The 27,768-nt window shown below is 33.2% G+C and overlaps 1 protein-coding gene across 1 annotated transcript; it reads right to left on the reverse strand.

The window, feature by feature from the left end:
* Positions 1–131: 131 nt before the first annotated feature.
* On the reverse strand, positions 132–27,664 carry LOC132726097 (kinesin-like protein KIF11). Its single transcript, XM_060711365.1, has 23 exons — positions 27,527–27,664; positions 23,881–24,108; positions 23,448–23,583; positions 22,986–23,111; positions 22,344–22,468; positions 21,934–22,024; positions 21,309–21,454; positions 20,792–20,888; positions 20,317–20,412; positions 18,235–18,323; positions 17,808–17,895; positions 17,113–17,322; positions 16,241–16,448; positions 11,242–11,414; positions 10,535–10,660; positions 9,822–9,989; positions 7,601–7,678; positions 7,100–7,261; positions 6,570–6,749; positions 5,831–6,053; positions 3,505–3,656; positions 2,335–2,508; positions 132–2,049 (listed from the first exon to the last, which is right to left on the reverse strand). The coding sequence occupies exons 1-23, from the start codon at positions 27,586–27,588 to the stop codon at positions 1,915–1,917; spliced, it is 3,273 nt and encodes a 1,090-aa protein (XP_060567348.1). The 5' UTR covers positions 27,589–27,664; the 3' UTR covers positions 132–1,914.
* Between the last annotated feature and the right edge of the window lie 104 nt (positions 27,665–27,768).

Raw genomic sequence — 27,768 nt, forward strand, 5'->3', positions numbered from 1 at the left:
TATTACCCAAGCTTTCCATTGGAATACCTGGCAAAAAAATTTCAAATTAACAATGCCTGTGTAATATAATAAATATTTTTTTCATTAACACTACCATCCATAAAATTGGGAAAATACAAAAAGTAAAACTCTCATATATTATGCATTCATTTCCTATGTGAGGCAAACAAAGACAAATAGTGACTGACAAATAATATAATATTTATATGAAACGGTTAAAAGACAGGGACACATACACAGAAGAATGTATACAAGAAACAACAGTATTAAGTATAAAGAAATACATATAAAAAGACAGGGAGGAAACAATGAAATATAATTATCTATTATCTAAAAAAATTATCAAACACAGATTTTCAATCAGTCACACTGAATGGTTTCAACAATTTTGCACAAGGCTTTATTTGAATATCGCGTCTAATCTCCTCTGTAAGACAAAGGCAAAATAAAAAAGAGAAATAAGAAAATTTGTAAAGTTGTTAACAATTTTACAGCAATTGTTATATTAAAAATTACTTTACTTTTTACATAGATTGCACTGATTTATACCTACAGTAAATTTTATTATACCATATACTTTAGCATACACAAACAATAATATTTTCTTGTTACAATGAAGTCTACAGTTTTTATTCATCAATTATTATTAAAATAATATACCACTAAAAATTACAGCAATATAATTATAGAGAGTATTGAACAAGTATACAATCATAACTGAAATTTTTGAACAAGATCATTTGAGCCTCTGGTGAGTATAATAAAATTTTATGCAATGAGTTTGATAAATTTAGTAATGAAGCTACAAGAAGCTACTTTCTATATTGACACACTCATAATGTAATGTAAACATTAAGTGCATTATTTATTTTGTATAAAATGCCTTGCAGTATCATTTTTAATGATTTGCACAGCCTGCACCGGTATGAGAAAGTGCTCTGTCAAAGACATCAACAAATATTTACTTTACCCTACCTTAATTTATATCAATGCCCTGAATCAAAACTATCCATTGTTCAGAAAAGGGATTTCTGTATAATAAAGCCAAGTTTAAACAGGAAAGTGTATTAAGCCTGAAAAGTCGGCACGGATCTTAACTGGTGGCAAAGATATAAGTCATTGCCTTTACTAGCATTTAAAAGATTGTTTAAAAAGGGACAAAAATACAACTTAAATTAGTTATATACAAGAGAATAAAAAAACAAAATTATTTATGGAGCAAAAATCATTAACATTTTCCATGTACACAAAATGTAGACAAAATTCCTTTAAAAAATTATGTTTAAGGCCCCAAACCCACATCCGCCCCCAACATTTGCAACCTTGGTTTCTCTCACCCTCATACAAAGATGTTATAAAACAAATCCAATTATTCACACAGCACTTAATATGAACACAATTAATGTAACAAACATACATTCATCCTTGTATAACTTTTGTTTGTTTGTTTGTTTGTTTCATTTTACGCCTTTTTCCAACAGTATTTCAGTCATATAGGTGGGTAGTTTCCTAACCATCGTTCCTGGAGAGTTACACCAGTACTAGACTACCTTCCTCCGCGCTAAACTACCAAAGCATCTCCCGGGGATCGAACCCACGCCAGAGAGGTAACTAGATTAGAAGTCATCGACTCTAACACCTCGACCACGGAGGCGGTATCCTTGTATAACAATCATTTAGTTACATTCATTGTTCATCATTGATAATGACACATTACCTGAATACCACATTATAAGACTGACGTTTCATCTCATTTCAGCAATGACATTAATTTCTTGTGTAAAAACTTTCATGAGTAAAAACTTTAAGGCTCAATAACGAGTTTTTAAGAACGGATAATCCTAGAGGATTCTTGACAATGAACTATATGATGCTATTAACCAAAATCCTAACAACGCTATTGTTTTTGTGAAATTAATTGTCTGTTGAGTTGTTTTGTCTGAGAGGCAAACGTGTTCTACCTCGTGGGGTCACATTATTAAAGTTCTTTTTGGACTTTTTACATCCTAGAGGGCGTCCTTGCCTGTCATTCTCCTTATATTCGGATACCTGGAAATAAAAAGAATACAATCAACAATTGCAAAGCAGTCTTATAAACCATATACACTAACAAATGATTGGCAAAGAGTATTACGGAATCTGCAGTATACCTCATAGAATAATTTGTGTTTGCTATGAGTAAACATAAAATACTACTTTTTTAATTTCTTTTAGTATCTTTACAAATTATTTCTGTTATACTAGCATGAATCAGTACTGAACAAAGTTTTCTTTTATCTCTAACAAAAACAAATCGTAAAACTGCTGACTTCATAACATTTTATTGTGACATACCTTGCTTGCGGCGCTGACACTTGACAATCCTGACACTCCAGATGTTGAAGATTTCACGCTGCCGGCATCACTTTTGTCATCATTTATTCTGTCACTTTTGTCGTCATTTATTCCGTCACTTTTGTCATCAGGTATCACATTACCATCCTCTGTCTTGTCTATTACTATCTTTACCTACAATATAGATATTACTCTTAGTCTACTGGCGCTAACTGATTCTACCTATGTGTCCAGTACAGAACAGGTTCAGATGTCACACAAGTGTCCATGGCAGGCACAGTTTACTATTTTATATGTACAGTACCTTTGTGTAAAATCAACTTTAGTTTAAGTACAAAAAAAGGAGTACCAATTATAACAGTATTTTATTATGTATCAGCTTTAACAATGTAATTGTAGCCAAAACCACCAGCAAGTTGTCAGACAGATTTTAACTTTATACAATAATCAACATCCACTTTTTACTAGACACATATAATGAAAAACAATGATTCCCTCCCCCCCCCCCACCGCAGGGCCAATTTTAACCCAAGGGCTTTTATTTGAACAAACTTGGTAGACACCCATAAGAAAATGTTTCATGCTAAACATCTAAGCTCTAGCTCATTGGGTTTTTTAAAAGATTTTTTTTTAAGTTTTTACTATACACATATAAGGAAAATCAATGACCCCCGGGGCGGGGCCAATTTTGACCCTAAGGCTTATATTTGAACAAACTTGGTAGACACCCATTAAAACATGTTTCATGCCAAATATCTTAGCTCTAGCTCTTTGGGTTTTTTTAAAGAAGATATTTTAAGTTTTTTCTTTCGGTTGCCATGGCAACCAGAGTTCTGCATGGAATTAAATTCTTTGAACAATTTTTAAAGGTGACCACCAAAGGGACATTCCTGTGAAGTTTAGATGAAATTGGCTTAGTGGTTCATAAAAGAGAAGATTCATTTAAAGCAAAATTTCGATCAGGAACCACAAACGCATGACACGGACGATCGCCCGAAAGAAAAATGCGATCACAAAAGCTCACCCTGTCACTTTTGTGACAGTGAGCTAACAAAACAAAACAACCTTCCTCCACCCCATCACCAAAATAACAAAGATATAGTAAATCATATAGTTTTAAATCATGTGTATTTGCCAGTGAGTTCTGAAATTTTATGTTTGAAAGTTTACCTGATTTTGTGAGTCCAATTCTATGTCAGAGTCGAGCTCTTCTTCTATATCAATCATGTTATCACACCTGAATCTATCTAGCAATGTAAAATGTTCGCTGGTTCTCTTTAAGTTACGTTTGATCACAAACTGCTGGCGTTGTGGTGTAGCTCCTGTCAACATAGGAATATATATTCATTGCAGGAACTAAATACCTTGTACATATACTAGAGCTGTCATCGATAGAGACGATATCGATGTATCATTGATATTTTTCTGTCTATCAATAACCCAAACACATTTGAAAAAAATCAACTATTTTGTTTAATTATTTAATTGTCGATAAATTATGAAAATTCACCAAAAACATATACAAAAGCAGGTGGCCATGTCTAACACTAATCTGTTGTTTCATAATGGACACATTTCATAGCAGTGATGACAAAATATAGTCAGAAAAAAATCATGCAAAGGCCATTTTGAAACTGGAAAGAACATATTTGCATGAACAGAACATTAAGTTTACTAAAATCATTTAAACAGGTATGAAAAAGTATTATATACAAGAAATTAGGAGTATATATCAAGATATTGGTGTATCGCTGATATTTGTCATCCGATATACTGCAGTATATAGTCATTATGCTTTGTACTGAATTACTGACAGGTCTAACATAACATTAGTTTTATCAAGTGTCAATATTTACCATTAAACTGCTGGAACCCAAAGTTTATCAAATACTTGCTCTACCTGAGTTTTTAAAAGGATATTTTAAGTTCTTTCGGTTCATGCAACATGAGTTCTTGATTGAATTTATAATTGAAATCCCTTTAAACTTGAAATGGACATGTTCCATGAAGTTCAAAAGCTCATTATCCTAATCATAGCATTTGAGGCAGGTGCACGCCTACACACCATAACATACAAGGCTCACATTTCATGCGACCATAAAATATTATATCATTATAGTTTTAAATCATGTTATTCAGTGATCTAAAATGTAAATACCTGATGATCAATCATTAGAGTCGACTTTTCTATTCAATATGTAACACTGAATCTATCTACCAATGTAAATGTCCTGGTTACCTATTATACGTTTGTACGTGACCTGGGTGCTCGAACTAGATTATCATGCAGACAAACCTTGTCATACTGGCTCAATACTAGAACAATCGATGTGTATTCAATATTTTTCTGTCTATCAATAACCCAAACACATTTGAAAAAAATCAAACTATTGTTTTAATTATTTAATTGTCGATAAATTATGAAAATTCACCAAAAACATATACAAAAGCAGGTGGCCATGTCTAACACTAATCTGTTGTTTCATAATGGACACATTTCATAGCAGTGATGACAAAATATAGTCAGAAAAAAATCATGCAAAGGTCATTTCGAAACTGTACACAACATATTTGCATGAACAGAACATTTACTTTACTAAAATCATTTAAACAGGTATGAAAAAGTATTATATTCAAGAAATTAGGAGTATGTCTCAAGATATTGGTGTATCGCTGATATTTGTCATCCAATATACTGCAGTATATCGTCATTATGCTTTGCACTGAATTAATGACAGCTCTAACATAACATTATAACATTTAGTTTTATCAAGTGTCAATATTTACCATTAAACTGCTGGAACCCAAAGTAATTAACCTTTGTCACCAGTATTGAAAAGGCTCTATACTATTGGTAGCACATGGTTTTGTATTTTTATAATGAAATCTCTTAAACTTGGAATGGACTGTTCCATATTCAAAACCCATTATCCTAATATAGCATTTGAGGGGTGCACACCATCTACCCATACATACAGAGGCTCACATTTCATGGGACCATATATTATTCATTAAGATGTAAAATTTATTATTAAAATGTAAAAACACCTATACAGACTTCTAGTGATTTAATGAAAGCCATTTAAACGATCTGACCAGCAAAAATTCAATATATGTCAGCTGAATAACTTCTTATTGTGTTGAAACTGAGTAATTGAAAATTGACATATCCTGTTTTGAATTGGACAATATCTATCTACTTTTATTGATATTTATCTTGAAATATTGAATATTAAAATTGTAAACACACTTAAACAGTCTGGTCTGATTGCACCCGATACTATTTTATATTATGAATTTAAGCCACACCCTTACTGTAAAAGTCATTTGGTGACTTTCCAGCTTTAGTATTGGAGGAAGACCTCGGATTCCCATTCGGCATTATTTCAGGCATGAATGGGCATCAGAGAACCAGCTGTCTAAAGAGTAAGCTGGATAGACACTCTATAATGAGAGTATAGGTCTGTTATTATAGTAGTTATAAATGTTTACATACCTGTTGGCACACATTCACTCATCTCCTCTTTAATATAGCGTTCCATTTTCTGTTTATGTTCCTGCAATCTATTGAGCTGTTTCTCTATGTAACTTGATGTGGCACTTAACCTTTCCTCTGTGGATGACCTCTCAGTTTCTACCTCATTGGCAACACAGGCACTGTTTTTGTCTACCGAGTCTACCAGTCTGTCCCACTGTGACTGACACACTGATTGTAAATCCTATAACAGTTCAAATGAAAAACTTTATATGTTGACAACTTATTATTTCCAACCAAAAAAACAACTAAAAACCGGCTGGAAAAAAAAATTAAGCACTTTAATCATCTTGTAAATTTTTTTTTATTTGTTCAAGTTAACTAGTACTGGGGCTGAGATTACAAAGAAATATTCTAATCCCAATCTCAGATCTCTAGTATTTGATTTGTCAGAAACAAGTACAGAATGTGAATTGATCATTGAAAATCCTGAGCGTGATCTCAGAAAAAGATTTTATAACATTGGGCCTGGTGTTATATGAAGAAACCGGATTGCAAACAGAGACCCCAGTAGGGCTCAAATCTCTTTATACCTGGGATGAGAGGTAAACACCTTGACCACTACTGATTTAGTGATTTGAGTTCTCTTTAAAAGTCTGTCTCATGCAGTATACCATAATGATTGGACCATGGTCCAACAATTAACTCTACCAGCATAATTAACCCAATCAACAAATATTATCTTAGTATTAACTCTTACATCAGTATGTTTGTAGTGAGTATTGAGCCCTGTGTTGATATCTGTAATATGTTGTGTTGTACTGGCAGATGTTTTCTCACTGTACCTGCCAACTATCTCAGTACTATCTGATGTACAGGACATAAATGACTGTTTAAGATGGCCACATTGTTCCTGCATTCTCTGTGATACCTCCTCTACCTGAAAAATAATAAAAAAGACTGGAAATCCTTAAATATGCGACAAAATTAATTGTCTGTATTACCTAGCTTGTCCCAAAGCTGTATGAACAAATAAAGAAAAATCAGAATTTATTTCATAAAATATCATACAGAAGAGTAAAGAATGCTTCAAATTATACAGTTATTGCGGTAAATCAACATGAGATTTTGCTGGACCTGGCCTCATAAAACTATTACCTAAAGTAAACAGTCTTTTCTACTAGGATGAAAACAGGAGAACTGCCAACTAAACGTTCTTTTTATCCAATGCATCACTAGCAAATTTATATGTTTCCATAGTTTTATTAAAAAGACAGACAAGGCACTTACATTGTTCATTTCTCCCTGTAAAATATTGTGATGGTTATCTCTAACACTGTAAAATTCTTTCAGATTTCTTTCGTTGTTGGTAAGAATCTGTTCTCTCTTCACACTGGTGGTGTTGTTCATTGATTCCGCCATTGTTTTAATGTCTGCTGTCTTCTTTGCAGTCTGTAAAATATAAAAACTTCCAGATTAAGTTTCTTAAATTTTTACTGTTCTGGGTGTTAATGAATTAACTAATATCACTAAATTATGTACAGCAATGAAATGCATAGAGCAGACCCCAAATTCAATGACTACATGTTAAAGAAACAAGAGCTTTAAGCTGGACAGCATGCTCGACTATTCTTGATGCTTGACTGTAAAACAAGGGCCATTGAGAAGTTATTCTATGTCAACAAAGGGGAATAATTTTAGTTAAATAAATACTGGAGTTCAGTTATGGTTTATGTTAATCAACATTAATTTGCATAGAGTTATATAGTCTTACAGAATATATTTACTTACACAATTTTCCATTTGTAGACATATTTGTTTACTCTCTCCCATCAGTTCAATCAATCTGGCTGCAATTGTCTCCATTTCCTGTATATACAAACAACAACATTTCAATCTACACTATGATAAAAATCAAAATTGACTTTCTGAAATGATGGAGAATTGTTTCAATGTTTCTACTGACCTAACAGAAACATGTATGTACCACATATTTTTACATATACAGAGTTTCTCTGCCCATAAATTCTACAACAGGGACCCTGACAAATAAGTAATGACTGTCATACAAAATTTTTTTTCAACTGAACACAGGACAAAGCTGTAGCCAAGATTGTTAGGATATAAAAGGTGAATGATGACCATATAATGAGATGTTTATATGAACATTTTTATAATACAGTAGAACTTCCGTAAGTCGAAGTTGGATGGACTTGCGTAAAAACTTCGACACATCGGGACTTCGACTAATAAATCGGTCTGAATTCATGACAAAATTTCAACCTGTGACAAGCCCTAATTATAAGATCTATAACGTAACCTATTTCATGTTTTTCTTTCATTCAATTAATCTGATATTTTACATTATACAAAGATATATATGACATGTTAAATAACTTTTCACGGCTAATGATTTGAACTATCTGTTAACGTATACAATGAAGCACAAAAGGCATAACAATACCAAAGGGCAATAACTAAATCAGCTTATAATAATTATTTCGCGTGTGATTATCACGCGACACCGGGTCATGAAAGTAGTTCTTTCTGTTTACATGTTCTTTCAAATATCGCTACGGCAATTAAAATAGTAATGATTTATGCATTTTTTCACATATTTAAACGCATAAAAAGGATGTTTGAACACTTGGCTGTGTAATAAACACCTGTCACGTCACTAAAGTTGATCGGAAATCGTCTTTGCATCCAGAAAAGGTGTGAAAAACGTCTCGAGATCGAAGGTGTCAATATAATTGAAGGACTTCGACTTATTTATGGTAAATTGTACTAGATTTATTCTATACGGACCACGAAAAACTTCGACACATAAAAGTTTGACTCATAAATAGGTTTTTATAAAGAATATATAAGGGAAAAAATCGGGACTTTCATTTTACTTCGACACATCGAAAAAATCGACTTATCGAAGTTCGACTCATAGAAGTTCTACTGTATTTAAGTGACATTATGCCTATCCAAGGTTATCTAGTGAGTAAACAGGTGAAAACCATAATAAGTTTAAATTTTCCTATAATTCCTTTAAATTTTTATATTTTTTTTCGCACAAACGGTTAATCACTCATTTCGCCCACAGAAATTTCTATGAATATTTATCAGAATTTACCTAAAGCATTTCATTTATTAACAAGAACTGTCGGAGGACAGCAATGCTCGACTATTCGAAAAAGTTGTCACAAGAGTGTTTCATTGAGTACAATAATGCTTACCTATATGAATAAATAAAATTGTCCGAAAAGGTACAAAGGCTTGTTGTTAAGATTTTTTATCAAGTAAATCACTGCTTTATTATTATGAATGCATAAAATTGTCCCAAAAAGGCACAAACCCTTCAGTAGTTATGGAGATACCAGCTTACAAACAAAAACCTTACCAAGAATTTTTAAGCCAAAAAGAGGCATAATTATGCAAAAAAAGCAAATCAGAGTTATGGGACTTTTGCCAATCATGTAAGATAATCACAGAGACCAAGTATGTGAAGTTTGAATCCATTCCCTTCAGTAGTTATGGAGAAACCAGCTTACACGCAAAAACTTAACCAAGGATTTCTAAGTTGAAAAAGGGGCATTATTATGCAAAAAAGCAAACAGAGTTATGGGACTTGTGCCAATCATATTAGATAATCACAGAGAACAAGTGTGTGAAGTTTCAATCTATTCCCTTCAGTAGTTATGGAGAAACTTGCTTACACCAAAAAATTTAACCACAGGGACGCCGACAAATGGGTGACTGCATTAGCCCGATTAATCTGCAAAAAGTCGAGCTTAAAAGAGTGGGCCATTCTTTTTATATATAAGGCAGATTTATATTTTATCCTAAACATTTTTCAATATCAAGTTATGGTCATTTACCGTTATAACATTTTAAAAATCCTCTGAAATATATAGTTAATTCAGCTCAACTTGACAATGAAAATATCAGCATAATATCACTTCAATGATTCTAGCATGAATTTTTTATGTTAGAATATCAAAAGTGTATTCAGTAGGTTTACCTGATGTTTAGAGCAGCAGTCATCCTTCAGACTTGTTACTTCACTCTGTAATTCATCTACGCTGACTTTCTGTTCTGCTACGTAACTTTCACACGTATCACCTAAATCTTTGAGACCATCGGAGCACTCGTCAGACACGGTTCCTAAAATGGTATTTTGCTCCGCTCTCTTGAAAAAAAATAAACATGCTAAATTATTATACATGTATGTAGTTTAGATATAGGTAATTAATTAGTATGTACTTTATATTGTCATATATCTGTTATCAAAGAAGTAGTTTCTATTCTGGTCAGCAAAACAAATTAAGAATCAACTGACTGCTTTTTATCTTTCTAAAGTTGAAAACAATAATCTGGAAACAAAGTGATCCCTCGGAAGCATTAATCACAACAAAATGACATAAGAATTGCAGACTCGGTTTGATTGAGTCTGTACATGAGGGATAATGAATAAGTGCAACATCCCTCAAGCCCCCTAGCACCGGCTTGAGCGGTACTCAATTCTCAACACTTTATAGTGCTGGCATCAATGATCCCGAAGGACCAGAAAATATAACAACACTGAAGTGAAGCAACGGGGCAACCCTCTCCCAAAACTAAGACAACCAATTAGGTATTTTTTCTTCACAATTGTTGAGAAAAATGAAATAACCTTTTACCCTTTTACTTGATGTAGGTAGTTATAAAAAGGAGAGAATGGCACAAGTACAATACCTGTTGGTCAAGTAGCTGTTTCATTTCTGGCATTGAAGAACTTATATTTGCCATCTGTTGTAACAAGCTGCTGATTCCTGTCTCTACAATAGATTTTGTCTCTTCTATCTTCTTCAATGTCTCATCCTATATAAACATACCATTATTAAATGTACATTCTAGGCTGAGTATACTTTACTTCTTGCTAGTATAAGGAACAAGTGGCATTTCCTGCAAGTAACTGTCATCTTTATTATATACAATGTAATTGAAAAGAAAACTGAGTTATCATAGAAAAAACATACATATTACAGACTTGTGTTGCTTTGACATTGAAACTGTAAGGGACTGCAAACAGACTATAAAAAAGACATTTGTATACTATTTTTTTTGTTTTGGGTTTTAAGTCACAGCGACACAGTATAGGTCATATCGTGACGTTCCTACTTTACTGGTGGAGGAAGACATCGGGTGCCCTTCCATGCATTATTTCAGGCACATTTGTATACTTAGTTTCATCAAAAACTGAAAAGGTCATATGGCAACATTCCAGCTTTCCTGGTGGAGTAAGACCTCTGATGCCCATGCGCTCAACTTATTTTTGATGACCACTAATTAACATAAGCATATATGTAATTATATGCCAGCTTTAATCAACTGTTTGTTATTGCGTTTACAACCATTTAAAATAAAATAGCAGGAAATGATATATTCTTTTGAAACATTACCTGCAAGGAAGATGCTGCACTGTTGACATTTTTCACCCAGGAAGTGTTCTCTTCTGCCTGTTGTTTATGATGCTGTGATAATACATTCAACTGATCCAATACTAAAGTCTGAAACTCCCTCAGAAACGTTGTAGCATTATCTGTAAACTCCTTGCTTCTTTCCACTTTCTTTGCTGAAATTAGACAACACTTCATCACACAACAATGATACCGCTGCTTGAAATAGGGAGAGCATCAGTTTTGTAATCAAGGGGTTGCTGGTTTGATCCTAAGATGAGGTGAAATTTAATGAACATAGAGCCTAATGGTCCTTTGACTCTCAATGCTGATTAAGAAAACATGTGGGACATGTAGTCAGTCACTTGTGGAGAAATTTGTGGTTACTCGTTGGTTACCTTAGAATGCCAGTTAGGTGAACAAGTTACAGTGATATGACCAAAAGTGTAAAAATCGACATAAAAAACCAAACAAACAAAACATTTGCTGCCAAGAAAAGTAAGCCAAAGTTTTTCAAAGCCAAGAACAGAAGAAAAATTATCAGTGTTTAGGCCATCCTTAAAAAATTGTTTGTTTGTAGTGCTCCGACCCTATGTTCGAGAGGTGGGTAGGTAGGTAGGGGATTTTTTTTTTTTTTTTTTTAAATTGTTACAAAATTGGAGCATACTGAGTAGAGCAATACACAGTATATAGTCTCCCATGATATACTGTGCATTGTATTTAGACAAATTAAAATATGTAGGCAAATGTATTTCTGTTGATATTTTCTTTGTTTAATATTTCAAATGATAACAGACATACAATGTAACACTTTTGTTGTTGTTTATTTTACATCTATTTCATCTTTAAACAAAATAATTGAACTTGTTCCTTATTTACTGACATTAACAATGTCTGGAAAAAGGTGAAAATATCTTTAATAAAACAAGTGGTCTGAGAAAAATATATACAATACGATTACTTGACAGATCTAGCCCTTTGAGAAAATAGAACAGAATTAGTCTCAATACCAGTATTTCAGTGTTATTTGAAAATGCAATTTACACTGCAAGTATAGGTGTTTTGTTTGTAAAATCAATGATTACCACCTTTTTTGATGACCACCTAAGATTTCATTTACTGGTCCTGACTTGTCAGATTCTAAATGCACAAAGAAGGGAGGGGTGTAGCAAATCCATTTCTCATTACTATTGAATAAAAGGAATTATCCTGCAAATAATATTAATCTGGTTAGAATATAATTATTTGAAATTAAATGACTAATAGCAAAAGTTTTAAGCTTTGATTTTTTTGTTATTGTTTGTTTGTTTTTTTCTTTTTTGTTTGTTTGTTTTTTGTTAAATTTTAGGGGTACACTTGAAAATTTAGATTACCTTGCCACTTAATCGTATTAACCCAGTTAATTAACTCCATTCACTAGCCAGCATAATAATAGATCATTACGTACTCGTATGTTACACCTGTCACACAGTCGTGTGTACTTACCATATAAGTGTAGTATGTAGAAAAATCTACGTCACCTGCTGTATACATGTATAGTGTGTAATAAACAGGTCCTGGAGCCTGGAGTTTGTTTTGAAAGTTGATTTAAAGAGAGCAACAATTAATAAACCCATTTGGGTGTTTAAAAGGGAATATAGTACGGACAATTACAAAGGAGAAAAAAGATCAAAACAAAAGAAACAAGAGCTGTCCGTAAGACAGCGCGCTCGACTTTTTTATTGCTTGCCAATAAAAAAAGTTTTTGCAGTAAAAGGCAATACAAGAATCTCTGTATTTTTAAAGTGAACAATGGCCATGAGCATTAAGATATTTAGTGAAGAATTATTTTACTGAATTGTGTGATACCCTTGAACACTGCAGCAAAGTTTGAAATGTTTAAGTCAAAAGAGGGCTGGTAAGAAAGAAAAAAAAACTGAGTTGAGCCTTAAATAAATTTAATAGTATTAAACCCACTTTGAGAGAATAAGGTATTTTTACGTCACTCAGAACACCTTGGTAAATGACATAATAACATAATTTTTCAAGAAATCTATGCCAAGGAAGCAGTATATTTTTGTACAATCAGCATAATATATAGATTTGACTTTGTATGTGAAAGTATTATAGTTACCTTATAATACAAGTAATAGATAAATTTTATCAAGCTTTTTTAGATGTTGTCAGTTGGTCACAAGTGGATCTCTTTCACACAGTTCAGTCAAAAAGTGGACTGGTACTAAAAACTTAACCAAGATTCTAAGTCGATAAAAGGCCTTAATTTTTAAAACAAATCCTTGACAGAGTTACCTTCTCTTGCGTACAGATGGGGGTAATGATGTGAAATAGCATTAAAAGTTTCAAAGCAATATCTCAAAGGGTTAAGGCAATAAGTGGATTTTACCCATATTCAATGTATTTTCTAAGTCAAAAAGGGGCATAATTCTGTCAAAAACCTTGACAGAGTTATGTCCTCTTGTCTGTTGATGAAGGTCGTGATGGTAAACAAGTATGGTCAGTTTCAAAGCAATACCTCCAATGGTTTTGAAATAAAGTGAGGTGGTACAAAAAACTTAACCAAGCTCAATACACTTTCTAAGTCAAACAAGAGCTGTCAGAAGGACAGCGCGCTCGACTTTTTTAGTGCTTGCCTATAAAACAAAACTTTGACAGTTAAGGGCACACAAGACTTTAACTAGGAATTTCTAAGTACAAATCAAGAAACATTTTCACAGAGTTATCTTCTCTTGCTTACAGATAGGTCTCATGATGGCACATAAGAACTCCAACTTCCAAAGTAATATCTCAAATGGTTAGGTCAACAAGTGGACAAGAATGAAAATTTTAACTGAGTTTCTAAGTCAAAAAGGGCCATAATTCAAATAAAATCCTTAACAGAATTACCTTCTCCTGCCCATGTTTGGGACCATGATGGTAAACAAGTATTCCAACTTTCAATTTAATATCTCAACCAGTTCAGTCAAAAAGTTGACTGGTACAAAAAACTTAACCAAGATTCTAAGTCGATAAAAGGCCTTAATTTTTAAAACAAATCCCTGACAGAGTTACCTTCTCTTGCGTACAGATGGGGGTAATGATGTGAAATAGCATTAAAAGTTTCAAAGCAATATCTCAAAGGGTTAAGGCAATAAGTGGATTTTACCCATATTCAATGTATTTTCTAAGTCAAAAAGGGGCATAATTCTGTCAAAAACCTTGACAGAGTTATGTCCTCTTGTCTGTTGATGAAGGTCGTGATGGTAAACAAGTATGGTCAGTTTCAAAGCAATACCTCCAATGGTTTTGAAATAAAGTGAGGTGGTACAAAAAACTTAACCAAGCTCAATACACTTTCTAAGTCAAAAAAGGGCCATAATTCTGTCAAAAACCTTGACAGAGTTATGTACTCTTGTCTGTAGATGGAGGTTATGATGGTGAACAAGTATGGTAAGTTTCAAAGCCATACTTGTAATACTTCTGAAATAAAGTGGGGTGGTACGAAAAACTTAACCAAGGTGTGACGCCAACGCTAACGCCGACGCCGGGGCGAGTAGGATAGCTCCCCTTTTCATAGAAAAGTCGAGCTAAAAAGGGCCATAATTCTGTCAAAAACCTTGACAGAGTTATGTACTCTTGTCTGTAGATGGAGGTTATGATGGTGAACAAGTATGGTAAGTTTCAAAGCCATACTTGTAATACTTCTGAAATAAAGTGGGGTGGTACGAAAAACTTAACCAAGGTGTGACGCCAACGCCGACGCCGACGCCGGGGCGAGTAGGATAGCTCCCCTTTTCATAGAAAAGTCGAGCTAAAAATAAACAGTGCATGATTGCATCAAAGATTAAAAAATATGGCTATTAAACTACTTTTTAGGAAAAGGTAAAATTAATGAATAATTATCGTTCTTAAAAAGAAAACACAGGTATAACTTATTTAAAAGTATCGGGAAAAGACCCATTAATTTCCAGCGATTTTCCCGCGAAAATTTTATCAATTAACTTGTTTTTTCAACAAGTTTTAGTGTAACCTCATTTTCTGACAATCATGAATGGCAAAATGATTTAAATTAATTTATGTCAACAATAAAGTTTTTCTGGTATTATTTTGTGTAAAAATATATGAATACAGTGGTGGCCTATGGTTACGGAGGGTAATCCATTTTAACATTCGTTGATGTATGTATATTATCTTTGAAGCAAGGTTGCAATCTTTTTTTTTTCACTTTTATATAAAAAATAAATCAAATTTTAGTCTGGTTTAATATGTCCAGACGAAAACTTTATATTTGTAAAAATGCCTTGAAGAGGGCATCATTTCCATAAACTGTACCGTGTTCGTATATATATGCAGCATTTAGTGGAATGAATAGGAAAATGGAGTACAGCTTCACACAGTGTGTAAGAGATTCATCCGATCGGCAATTAATTTAGCAAATATCTTTAAAAGGGGATCGACTTTTATAAGATTAAATGTTAAATAATTAACAAAAGAACAATCATTCACATGTTTGGCTTGGAAACTGAGAATTTTTATGCCCTTTGCGAAATTTTTAGGTTTCTGGCGAATGTGAAATCGCCGATGTTCGGGGTCGAAGTTAGGCAAAATATCGATGAAAAGCGTGCGTTTATTTTGGTTTTGGAATAAAATTCTTTTACTCTACTACTTCTCAGTTCAAAATTTGTCTGAAAAGTTATTGGAGAAAGATCTTTTTAACAGAATGGGTACAAAATGATCTCAAAAAAAAAAAAAAAAAAAAAAAAAAAAAAAAAAAAAAATCCTCGAAGGTGTAAAAAATTTTTAGAGTCGGGGCCATTTTCATGGGTCGGTCGGAGCACTACAAACAAACAATTTTTTATGGATGGCCTTATTAGTAATGCACCACCCATGTGTTTCTCAGCTGCACAGGTGTTAAAGCACAAAGTGGAAGGATTACCACTTCTACAAGCAAGTGTATAGGAGATGCTAAATACTGAGATTTCATAACAAAATGTTTTTGGATATCTTTTGTAGGATATAAACTTACCAATATTAGCGAGGCAGGTTTGATGTGAATCTTGTTGCTGTGTTTTATATGACTGAGCATCTTCCTCTATGTGACTTACATTTTCATTAAAACTCTCCTCAAACAACTTTACCGTCTCTTTGTTTTGTTGCTCCACAGATTTCATACGATCTAACTTCTCATGTAAACCTGAAACATCTGATGTCGACACCTCTGCTGTATTTAACAACTGAAAGAGTAAACAGAAAAATTTCCAAATATATTGACTTTACACTGTAATTGCTCCTCTGTTGTAAATAACTTTAAAAAACAACAGAATTACATCAACTTTAAAGTCAAAATAAAAGGTAAAATGACATTTTTTACAGCCTCCAGGCATAAGTGAGCACCGGAAAAGTGCCACTGACTAATTTAGGGAGCTACGGTTTTAAAGACAAAAAATAAAATAAAATAAGGAGCAGACATGGAAATCTTTGTCTTCAGCTGTCAATAATTACCTTCTGATGTAAAGAAGCCAAAAGTTTTTATTAAGTGTATAGTTAGTCTTATACTAAGTAGTTATAGACTTGCCGCTGACTTTAAGCAGCAAACCTCTTGTTGGGTAACATAAATCTTTTAAACATTTTGACTAAAATGTATCTATAGCTTAACAAATATATATTAAAAATCAAGGCCAAACTGTAAGTAACACATTAAGAAAAATTTCCAAAATTTTGAATGGTAATAGTTACTTCCTTATAGGCCTTAAGTTAAATCACCTAAATTGTACACTTGACAACATTTTTAATCACTGTAACAACTTTTAAGTCTTCAAAAACTCAACAAAAGTCTAGAGGCATACTGCTTTAAAACTTTCATTATCTATGCTAGTGCTTAAAAATGCTCATACTTACAGACAGGGCATTTTCATATAGTTCATTCTCATTCTTCAGGTGTTCTGAGACTAGGAATTTCTGTTCATTTCTATCCTGTTCTGTCTGTCTTAAAGTCACCTTGGTTTCTCGCAGATTGGTTTTGGTTTTCACCAATTTCTCCTTTGTCAACGTCAGTTTGTCTGTGGTCACTTGTAACTCTTCTTGTGTCTCGCTGAACAAATCTTGCACCTGGAATAATAATTATTCATGCAACTCCATAAACACAAGTTTTAACCCCTGCACTGCTTAATTTACCGCTTTATATCTAAAACTGTCTGGATAAAACAACAACAACTTGAAGTTTGTACAGTGCCTGGGCAGACTGCATGGTTTGAGAATGCATGTGTGTGTGTTTTAAGTTGCACCAACATATGGCAACTTTCAAGCTTTACTCTTGGAGGAAGACCTTCAGACACCCCTCTGTGCATTCAGGCATGAGTGGGCGCTTAAGCAGAACCACTGCTTTCCATAAACAAGCTGGCAGACTGTATAAAGTCTGCTTGACTATGTAATGATGGCAATCAATGTTTAGGTTTTATTCAAGCATTCTCTAGGTTAAAGTCTTCATCAAGTACCAACAAAAGCTTTTCAACAATTTTTTCCCATAGAAAATGTTCTTATAAAACCACAAAGGCAGGAAATGGAGTTAACATGAAAACTATTTAAGTACAAACTTTTGATAGCTCTGTAGTAATGGCTTCTATTCTATCACTGAGTTCAGCTATTTGATCATCTTGTACAGTTATCTTCATCTGCATGTTACTGAAAGTATACACACAATTTAATGTTACTAAACTTTACCAAGAGATTTCCAATGAAATACTGGAATTTATCTTTCCAGGGAAATACTGAAATTAATCACTCTTAGAGTTATCTCTACCAAGTTTTGTGCACTTTAAGTTTAAATTTTTAGCAAAGCAATGATGAATTGTTTTGTATATTATGCCATAAATTTCAGTTTTCAATCTCAAAATATAACAAGGCAGCCAACATTCAATGACAGTGAATTTATGCCTTATGTTTGAAAATAGAAAAGTAACAGCAACATTTATTGATTTCTTGACCAAATACTGAACTATTTCCAATTGCCAATTCTCTTACTTGTAGTTTTCTTCTGCAATATAAATTCCATTTTTTTCTCTACTGGCCTGTAGGTCTCGCCTCAATTTGTCTATTTCATCATTGTACTCCTGTAATACACGATTAGAACAACAAATTATTATAAATATACCCGTACTATTCCCTACTTATACAGAGGATATTAAAACTAGAAATGTGTCCATAGGACACTGATGCCCCCACACGCCACTGTTCTGTCAATCTTATGACTCTAGGTCAAATATTTTTTGGACTACATGTGCCACAAGTTGAAAAATAAAAATCAACAAACGGCAATAATTCTGTTAAATTTGGTCGCAGCAAAATATCCTTCCTTTACTACGATCTACACATTAAGGTTGTTAATCCCTGGAAGTTTAAGCAAAAACTGCCATCCGGTTTAAGAGGAGTTGCGTTCACAAAATTTCTACATAGTATAAAGTGAAAAAATCAACAAAGGGCCATAATTCTGTAAAATTTGGTCGCAGCGAAAATTCCTTCCTTTACTACCATCTACACCTTAAGGTTGTTCATCCCTGTAAGTTTAAGCAAAATCTGCCATCCGGTTTAAGAGGAGTTGCGTTCACAAAATTTCTACATAGTATATAGTGAAAAAATCAACAAAGGGCCATAATTCTGTAAAATTTGGTCGCAGCGAAAATTCCTTCCTTTACTGCCATCTACACATTAAGGTTGTTCATCCCTGTAAGTTTAAGCAAAATCTGCCATCCGGTTTAAGAGGAGTTGCGTTCACAAAATTTCTACATAGTATCTAGTGAAAAAATCAACAAAGGGCCATAATTCTGTAAAATTTGGTCGCAGCGAAAATTCCTTCCTTTACTACCATCTACACATTAAGGTTGTTCATCCCTGTAAGTTTAAGCAAAATCTGCCATCCGGTTTAAGAGGAGTTGCGTTCACAAAATTTCTACATAGAATCTAGTGAAAAAATCAACAAAGGGCTATAATTCTGTTAAATTTGGTCGCAGCAAAAATTCCTTCCTTTACTACCATCTACACATTAAGGTTGTTCATCCCTGTAAGTTTAAGCAAAATCTGCCATCCGGTTTAAGAGGAGTTGCGTTCACAAGATTTCGGGACGTACAGACGGACTGACTGACGGACGGACGGACAAGTGCAACGCTATATGCTCCCACATTGTGGGGGCATAAAAATGTAAGTTCAATACTGAATTTATTGAACAAGTTGAATAAAATTATATTATGCGAGCCAAGCCTCTGGCAAGCAAAATATTACTTTATTATTATTCAACGAGTTCAATATATTCAGTAGTCAACTTAAACAAATTTCACATTCTATTTATCACATACAAAAAATAAAGACTGATTGAAAAGAAAAGAACAATTTTTCATTGATGTGCCTATAACGCAAACATTTAGCACTTTACACTATATTTATATAGCACAAATGACATCATGTCACATTTAAAATATATGCACAGCCATGCAAATATCATTTTTAAGGACGCAAAAGCAGCAAGAATATGTGATAAAATTAATTATTCAATTAATTCAACATCTTGTAACTTAGAACAATAATGATGTTACACCATTTTTAAAGGCAATGGAACATGCAAATATTTTAGGCATGTTTTTAATTCAGAAAACTCTGATCAATTTTGTATGGCTTTAGTTTACATGTTATATTTACTAGGATTTGACATATACATGTATTATTAACCAAAAATGTTCAGTTTTCCTACAAATTTGCAAACATGTAATATTTCAGTATATATGGGAAAACATTATTTCGAGTCATCAGAATTATCTAGACATGCCTTGCAACTTGGGTAGTAACAAATCAATTTACTGAAGAAGGGGACTGGCCAAAATCTGATCAGTAACAATATGATTTGAATTTTAGTTGGTATCTTTACCCTAGGTTAACAAAATTAATGTAAAGAATGACATTCAGAGCAAAATGTGCTCATATTATAACAAAACACTTGTCAATTAATTTCCATTAAGTCTTAGCATACTTTTAATTACTGATGCAACCTGGACACGTATGTGAATGAGACAAGATGATACACTACAATAAGTCTTAAGAAGAACACTACATTACCTTTATAAGAGCTTTCTTGGTTAATTTCTGATTAACTTCTGGTCTATTTGTGATATCCTTGGCCCTGTGAGCATAATCAAGGGTACTCAGAGTCTCCTGCAAAATTCAGGTGCATTACAGAAATATCCCAAAACACTTTTAACAGGCAAAATGCTATAAAAACATTTACAGGACTTAAAAACAAACTCATTAGCATACTGTACTTTACAAAAAAAAATTGTTATTTAATTTGTTAATGCAGGAATTTCCCCTAACACATCAATCAGCCCCAATGTGCTTAAATTTCAGAATTTAAAAAAATCCTTTGCACTTACAACTCATATAGCACTTATACATGTATATAGTTATACACCAGTATTTACAAGTAATTGTACAACATAAACTTTTTGGTTTTTAGTAAAACCATTACCATCTTGTGAAAAAAAAAATTCTTTAACTTTAAATCAATTCAATGAAATAAAGGAGAATAAAGTACCTCAAGATTGATGGACGCTGGAGATATGGTAGCAATGATGGAGGTTTTTGTACGACCACCAAGCGAATCCTGTAATATTCTCGTCAGTTTACTCTCCCTGAAAAAAACAACATGTAAAGGTAATCAATGCTACAATATGAAGTTGCTAAATCAAGTTTACACACTAAATCCTATCCTCAGTTTATTTGGTTTTTGCTCAACATAGATGAAGAGAATTGAACCATTGTCAGGAATATATAACTTGAATCATGGTTAAAAGATGCAAGGAAGTAATGCTTCACCAAGCATATTAGGTATTACTTACCTATCTTAGTAAAGTAGAACTACTTCTAACCTTATGAGCTTGGTGGACTCCTTTTCTTTAAAATGATTTAAATTTCTGCCTTTTCCAAAACCAAACTGACATTGGAAGGATCAAGTATTTAAGGTTAAAAACATTATCCTTTTTGGATCAAAAGTTCATATGCTAAATGCATCAGAGATTAAAAACATTAGTTATAAGAAATAAATGTTTTACCTGTATGGTATATGGGGAGCATGTTCAACAAGGGCGGTTATGACGCGACCCAGTGTGAGCAGACTCTGGTTGATGTTTCCTGCCTCTCTGGCCCGCTTATCTACAGCACCTGAACGTCCAATATTCTCACTCCCAGCTAAATCCACCTGTAGATGATAATGATAATAAAATGTTTTTAGTCTGAAATAATCATGTAATAATCTCCAGACATAAACATACCAGTGATCTTGATAATTTCACATTGTAATATTACACCTGACCCACATAACACATTTGATTTGACACAGAAAACATCTATTTTCAGTTTGTTGAGCAACATTAATGGTCAAACAAGAAAGGGGCAAATTCAATTTCCTTATCAACATACAGGGCCAGAAACAGCTTATTTTGATATTGAGTATTTTTAACCCTTACACTCTTAAATTTTATTATTAGACTTGTCATACAATCTATTTGGGGGACAGTTCAATTTGAGATAGAGCCATTCAAAATCAAATTCATAAAAGCGAGCATTGAAACATCAGTATAGAGCCTGTTCAAAATAAATGTGCAGACAAACTGGCTCTTTACCGGTAGCAAAGACACCTGTTATATTGGGCGGCATTAAAGAAAAAAACATCAATACCAGATGAAGTTTTCCTGTTTTGAGCAGCTCCTCCCCATCAATTGTGTTCTCTTTGGTATGAATGGTGACTGTGAATACTGAGTGAGAACGACTGAAACAAAAACAACATTAATCATCCGGTAAAATAGGTTTTTCTAATAATAAATTTAACTAAGTCATCCAACACAATACTGAGACTTAGGAGACTTAAATTAGTTAAAATGCCATTTTACAATACATTATTAAAAGCTTATACTTGGATGCAGGTTTAAACGACATTATGATTATGAAAATGTAGCATCCTTCCTATTACAAACAAAAACCAAAAACAACCACAAAACATAATATGATTGGCCATAAAACACTACATTGCATTATAAAGCCCAGTACTAAGTTACAAGCTAGACAATAGTAATGAAATTACTTCATACCTTGAGAAAGCGTTCATTAATGTTGCAGCAGTCTGTCTTTTTGATGCTCCACGCTCCAGAATCTCGTAAACTTCATCCTTACTCTTTACCACTATCTCTTCTAGACCTTGAATAATGACTGATCCCTGGAATTAATGAAACATCAATTTCCTCTAGCAATTAGAAACTACTGATCCCCACAAGGAATAAGGTAAAGTTAAATAGTAACAAATTGTCTACAAAATATGGCAGTCTTTAGATGATATTTTGTTATTTAATATTCATCCAGATCAAAAATTAAGCTTATTCCTGCATGTCATAAAGTTAATTCAAAGTGATCTGTTTTTATAACTGTCAAAACAATGACCAGTCCAACAAAAACATATTGTACTATGTATATAAAATTTGGCATGGTGATTAATGTTAGCAACTCTAAAGCTTTTGTGGGTTGAAATTTCACCAAGGATGTCCCAGCTAGTTTACAGAAACTGCAGGTGCCTGCCTGGCCTGAAATAACACACATACCATCCATCATCAGAGAATAGCTTCCATTAGTTGAAACTAAAAAGTTTTCATATTAACACAACAGTGTTGGGGTGGCATTAGGCTAAATTCAAACAAAAATGATAAAATTAATATTTTGCCTCTCTGCCACAACATTACCTTTCTGCTGGAGTCCTCGTAGATTTTAAGACGTAAAGGATCAATTGATGAGCCGAGTAGATCGAACAACTCTTCATTATACAACTCTAAGAAAGAGACACGGACCGAGAACTCGCATTCCTGTGACTGTAAACAAGACAAAATTTGTTAAAATTGGGGATACTGTTTTTGCAGTAGCTACATGAAATTATAATAGGAAAGAATGATAACAGAGCACTTACCTTTTCAAGGACACAATACCATATAATTTAAGGATAATATGTCAGAACCTAACTGTTTCATAACATGTTGGCTACCCAACTTAGAAGCTTTGCAAGATATCAATTTAACTTAAATCAATCTAAAGTACATCTAGTTTAAACTGTTAAATATATAACATCAAACTTCATCAGATGACAAACTTGTACATGTATATTGTAAGAAATTCACAAAAGATTGTGTGACTGTGAGAAATTGATTTACCTGAAGAGAGTCAAATATATTGGCTAAACTTCTAGGAATTATTCCTGTAAGTGGATCTTGTTCCCAAGTCAAGTCAGGATCGTCAGACCTCTCTCCCTCCATAGTGAAAGTCTTGCCTGTACCTGTCTGACCATATCTAAACATACAAAAAGTAAATTAACATTATCTTAGCGGTATAATAAGTGAATACATGTTTCCAATCCATGCTTATCAATAAACATTGTTTTATGCTATACGACTATCAGTTATATGGTACTGGCATTATTTGAAAAAAAAAAAAGATCAAATACTTCAAGAAAATAAAGGCTGAATGAATATTATAAAATGGGAATGTGTGCGGAATCAGGTACACTGACTCTAATAATAATATAACAATGTTCATTCTTTTCAGTCCCAAAATAATGTAAAAAGGCTGCCATTCTTTCTAACTTACGCAAAAATAGTACAGTTATAGCCACTGAGGACCTCCGAAATGATTGGGCTGACAACTGTCTTATATACATCTTGTTGTTTCGAGTCCTGATTAAAGACATGATCAAATGAAAATGTCTTGGTTGTTGGATTAACTCCAAGCCTCTCTTTCACTGTGACTTCTTTCCTCAAACTGTTAGCATCAGCAACAGAGTAGGACCCTTGTTTTCTCTCTGAACTGTTAATAGGTCTGAAAATAAAAATTGTTTGTTTTTAAAATTGGCATCCTATGGAATACTGCAGGGGCGTGTCCTGTTGCAACTGGTCTGAAAGTGAAACAAATGCTCATATGCTTGCAGTAGCATCAACACATTTTATCTGAAGCAGTCACTGAGCTATTGCTCAGGCTGATCACTTAGCCCAGGGTTCTATGATATCAGGGTACTTAAAGTTTTCGGAAAATATTCAAATATAAATATCATAAATGAATGAGATTTGTCTTCTATTTAATAAGTGAACTTTTCCCAAAACTGTTTGTCAAGAAATTATTTCAAAAGATCCCATTAAAATGTCATTTTTTAAACTATTTCCAATGTCCGCTTTTTTGGGTAATTTCAGAGGAGGTTACTATGGTATCACAGTAATCCCCAAAATGCAAACATGGAAGGATAGATGGGTTAAAATCTTCAAGTTAGGTTGTGAAAAACTTCCAACAGTTAGCTTGCCATAATATTCAAACTATATCAGTATATGAATAGAGAATATGTCAGTTTATGTGATTATAACATTTTTATTGACTGTGTAAAAATAATTAAGAGAAATAGTCGTTAAACATGAAGATTTTATGAAATAGTTTTCTTCACACGAATACATTCATTATTCATAAAAGGCAATCTCCTGGATTACACCCCTATGTATTTTTCAGGTGTAAAACTTGTATATAATACACTAAAGAAAACGGAATGAATCTTATATATATACTCCTGGTTTAGACCCCGGGGTCTAATCCAGGATATAGCCAAAATAGGTCGGTCTTGCAGTCGAAATATTGAGACTACCAGGCAAAAGACACTAGAAAAATTGTTTGGTAAAGAAAGTAGTTCTTCAACTTTCTTCTTCTTCTTCCAATATACTGGCCACCTTCAACTAACTGAAGTTTACTGCCAGGTTAATGCACAAGACAGAAAGAAAGAGTAAAAATAGTAACGAATATATACAGTTCAGGTTAAAAACGGACAAGAGTGTGGTTAAGATATAGAGTTGGGACAGATGAGTACAGAATGACTCAACTGTACCGACTGAAGTTACGTCCGGAGGTAGGCTGTTCCAGTCTTTGATAGAACGTGGGAAGAGGGATTGTTGGTTTGGTTTAAACATATTTTATTTAGAATATTTGTACATGTGTAAATAACAACATAACAATAATTATAGATTTTGGCCGAAAGCAGAAGCTTATAGAAGCCATTATCTAAGAGGGATTGTTGACGTTATTGTGTACGGCAGTATGGAATCTTGTAGGATAGGTTGTGTGAATTTCTTGTAGATGTGGAGTTGGAGGGTATGAGTTGTGAATTGTCTAGAGCGACCTTGTTGTTGATGACTTTGTAGAGCATGATCAGTCTGGCCTCCTTGCGACGTTCTTGTAATGATTTCCATTCAAGGTCTGCAAGCATGTCTGTGACGCTGGACCTGTTGTGGTATTTTTTTTAACATACTGTGCAGCACGTCGTTGGACCATGTCTAGACGGTGTATGTCTCCCTTCTGGTGGGGGTCCCAGACGGTAGTCAGACTATTCTCTCCCTTACCAGTTCCTTCCCTGATGTTTCCTCCCTGACGGTTCTCTCCCTATTTTGGAGGAGAACTGTCTGCACATTTGCAAATAAGAAGACAGTTCCTCCCCATTCTTATTTTTATAATCACATTATTATTAAAGTATTTAGATGATAAATCAATGGGTAAATTTATAAATTAGAAAAAACATGATTTTATTGAAGTGTTTACATGTTAAATAAATGGGTAGGTTTATTATAAATTGATATAAATTAGAGAGAAAAATACTTTAATGAAGTATTCAGATGTTTAATTCAAGTTTCAATTTTGTTAGCATCATCAGCAACAATAAATCAGTAAGTTTTATTATCAAAAATTAATATTAATTAGAGAATTTTTTTTTTATTGAAGTATTTAGATGTTTAATAAATTTGTAACTTTATTATTTATTGATATAAATTGAATTAGAAGAACATTTTTTTTAACATATAATAATAATTGATCAATGATGATGTTAGTTAATCATTCTGATTTTTTAATTAGATGTAATGTAATCTTTTTAATGTGTTTAGTCATTGAAAATAATAAATGAATAATTTACTTGATTAGGATAATCATAAGATATTCATTTTTTTAATAAATAAAAATGAAATATATAGGCCAAAAATGATTGATAAATTTTAAGTATAATGAAAAAGGAGTTCTATACACACATGTATGCTGTCAGAGATAATTGAGGTGTTTATTAATTCATTACTCAAGAATCAAGGTGTTGATTAGATTAAAATAGCTGTAAAAAGGTGTTGATGAATAAATATTATATTAGTTATTTGGTATTATATATTGTTTCAAGTTATTGACTACATGTTTTAAATCAATTTCGTAAAAAAAGTAAATGTGGAATGGAATGTGTTTGCATACAAGTTGTTGTTTATTTATTTTCTAGAACTTACTTGCTTCCACCTTATTCAGTACTTAACAAATGAATTAATGAAAATCACAAGCTAGACCTTTACATAATTACAGGTGTATATCAATCACTGTCCAATGATCTATATCTCTCACAATAAAGGTGTTGATAGGATTAAAATACTGAAATAAGGTGTTAAATTTACAAACACTTTTTAGCTGATAAACATAAAACATAAATTGCAGTTAATATCAAACACATTCTTTTAATAATCTTCATTAAGAAATATTATTAGATTAAGTCAAAACTAAAATGATAACTTATAAAAATAAAATTGGGGGAGAACTGTCTGCATATTTCAAATTTGGGAGAGAACCGTCAGGGGAGGAAACGGTTTGGGAGAGAACCGTCAGGGGGAGGAACTGGTAAGGGAGAGAATAGTCTGTCATTCGTCCCAGACAGTGCTCCCATACTCCACTGTGGGACGGACAAGAGCTTTGTAGGCCCTTTCTTTGGTGGAAGTGGAGGCGATGTTGAGGTTTCTTCGCAGGAAGCTGGTGGTACGGTTGGCTTTGTTACAAATGTTATGTATATGTTGGCCCCAGTTTAGGTTGTTATTCAGGGTGCATCCAAGGTATTTAGCTGATGTGACGTGCTCTAGAGTATGACCATGAAGAGTGTAGTTATGGCAGATGGGGCTTCTTTTCTTGGAGATGGTGAGGATACTTGGCATTTGTCTGGGTGGAATGACATTTTCCATTTCTCTTCCCAGACAGCTAGTTAATTTCTATCTGTAATTTGAACAATTTATCAATTTAGAAAAAAATGATGTCATCGGTCATAAGTCTACCTACCACAAAATCTCACCTCCCAATTATATTTTAGTAAGGGTCAGACAGGAACTGGTAAATGTCATAAATTTTTCCACAAATCAAATGGAGATTTCAAGGAATAATTTAATCTAACATGGATCTAGCCTTGAATTACCTGAGACGAACGGCAACTTGTATGTGCTGATTTTCCTGTTTGGCTTTTGGTAAAGGAGGCATCGTTATTTTACTTAGATATTATTTTAAACCGTGTTTGTTGATTGCGGAAACACTTTTGAATTCCGTGCTTCAAGCTATTAACCAATCACGTACAGTTAAACGATTTTGGAAAGAACATGATTGGCCAATTCAAAACAAGAATACCCCAAAGCAACAAAATAAAAAGTAACAAAATGCGAC

The sequence above is a fragment of the Ruditapes philippinarum genome, unplaced genomic scaffold (genome assembly GCF_026571515.1).
Source record: "Ruditapes philippinarum isolate M1 unplaced genomic scaffold, ASM2657151v2 ctg2592_1_1_1_1, whole genome shotgun sequence".
NCBI lineage: Eukaryota > Metazoa > Mollusca > Bivalvia > Venerida > Veneridae > Ruditapes > Ruditapes philippinarum.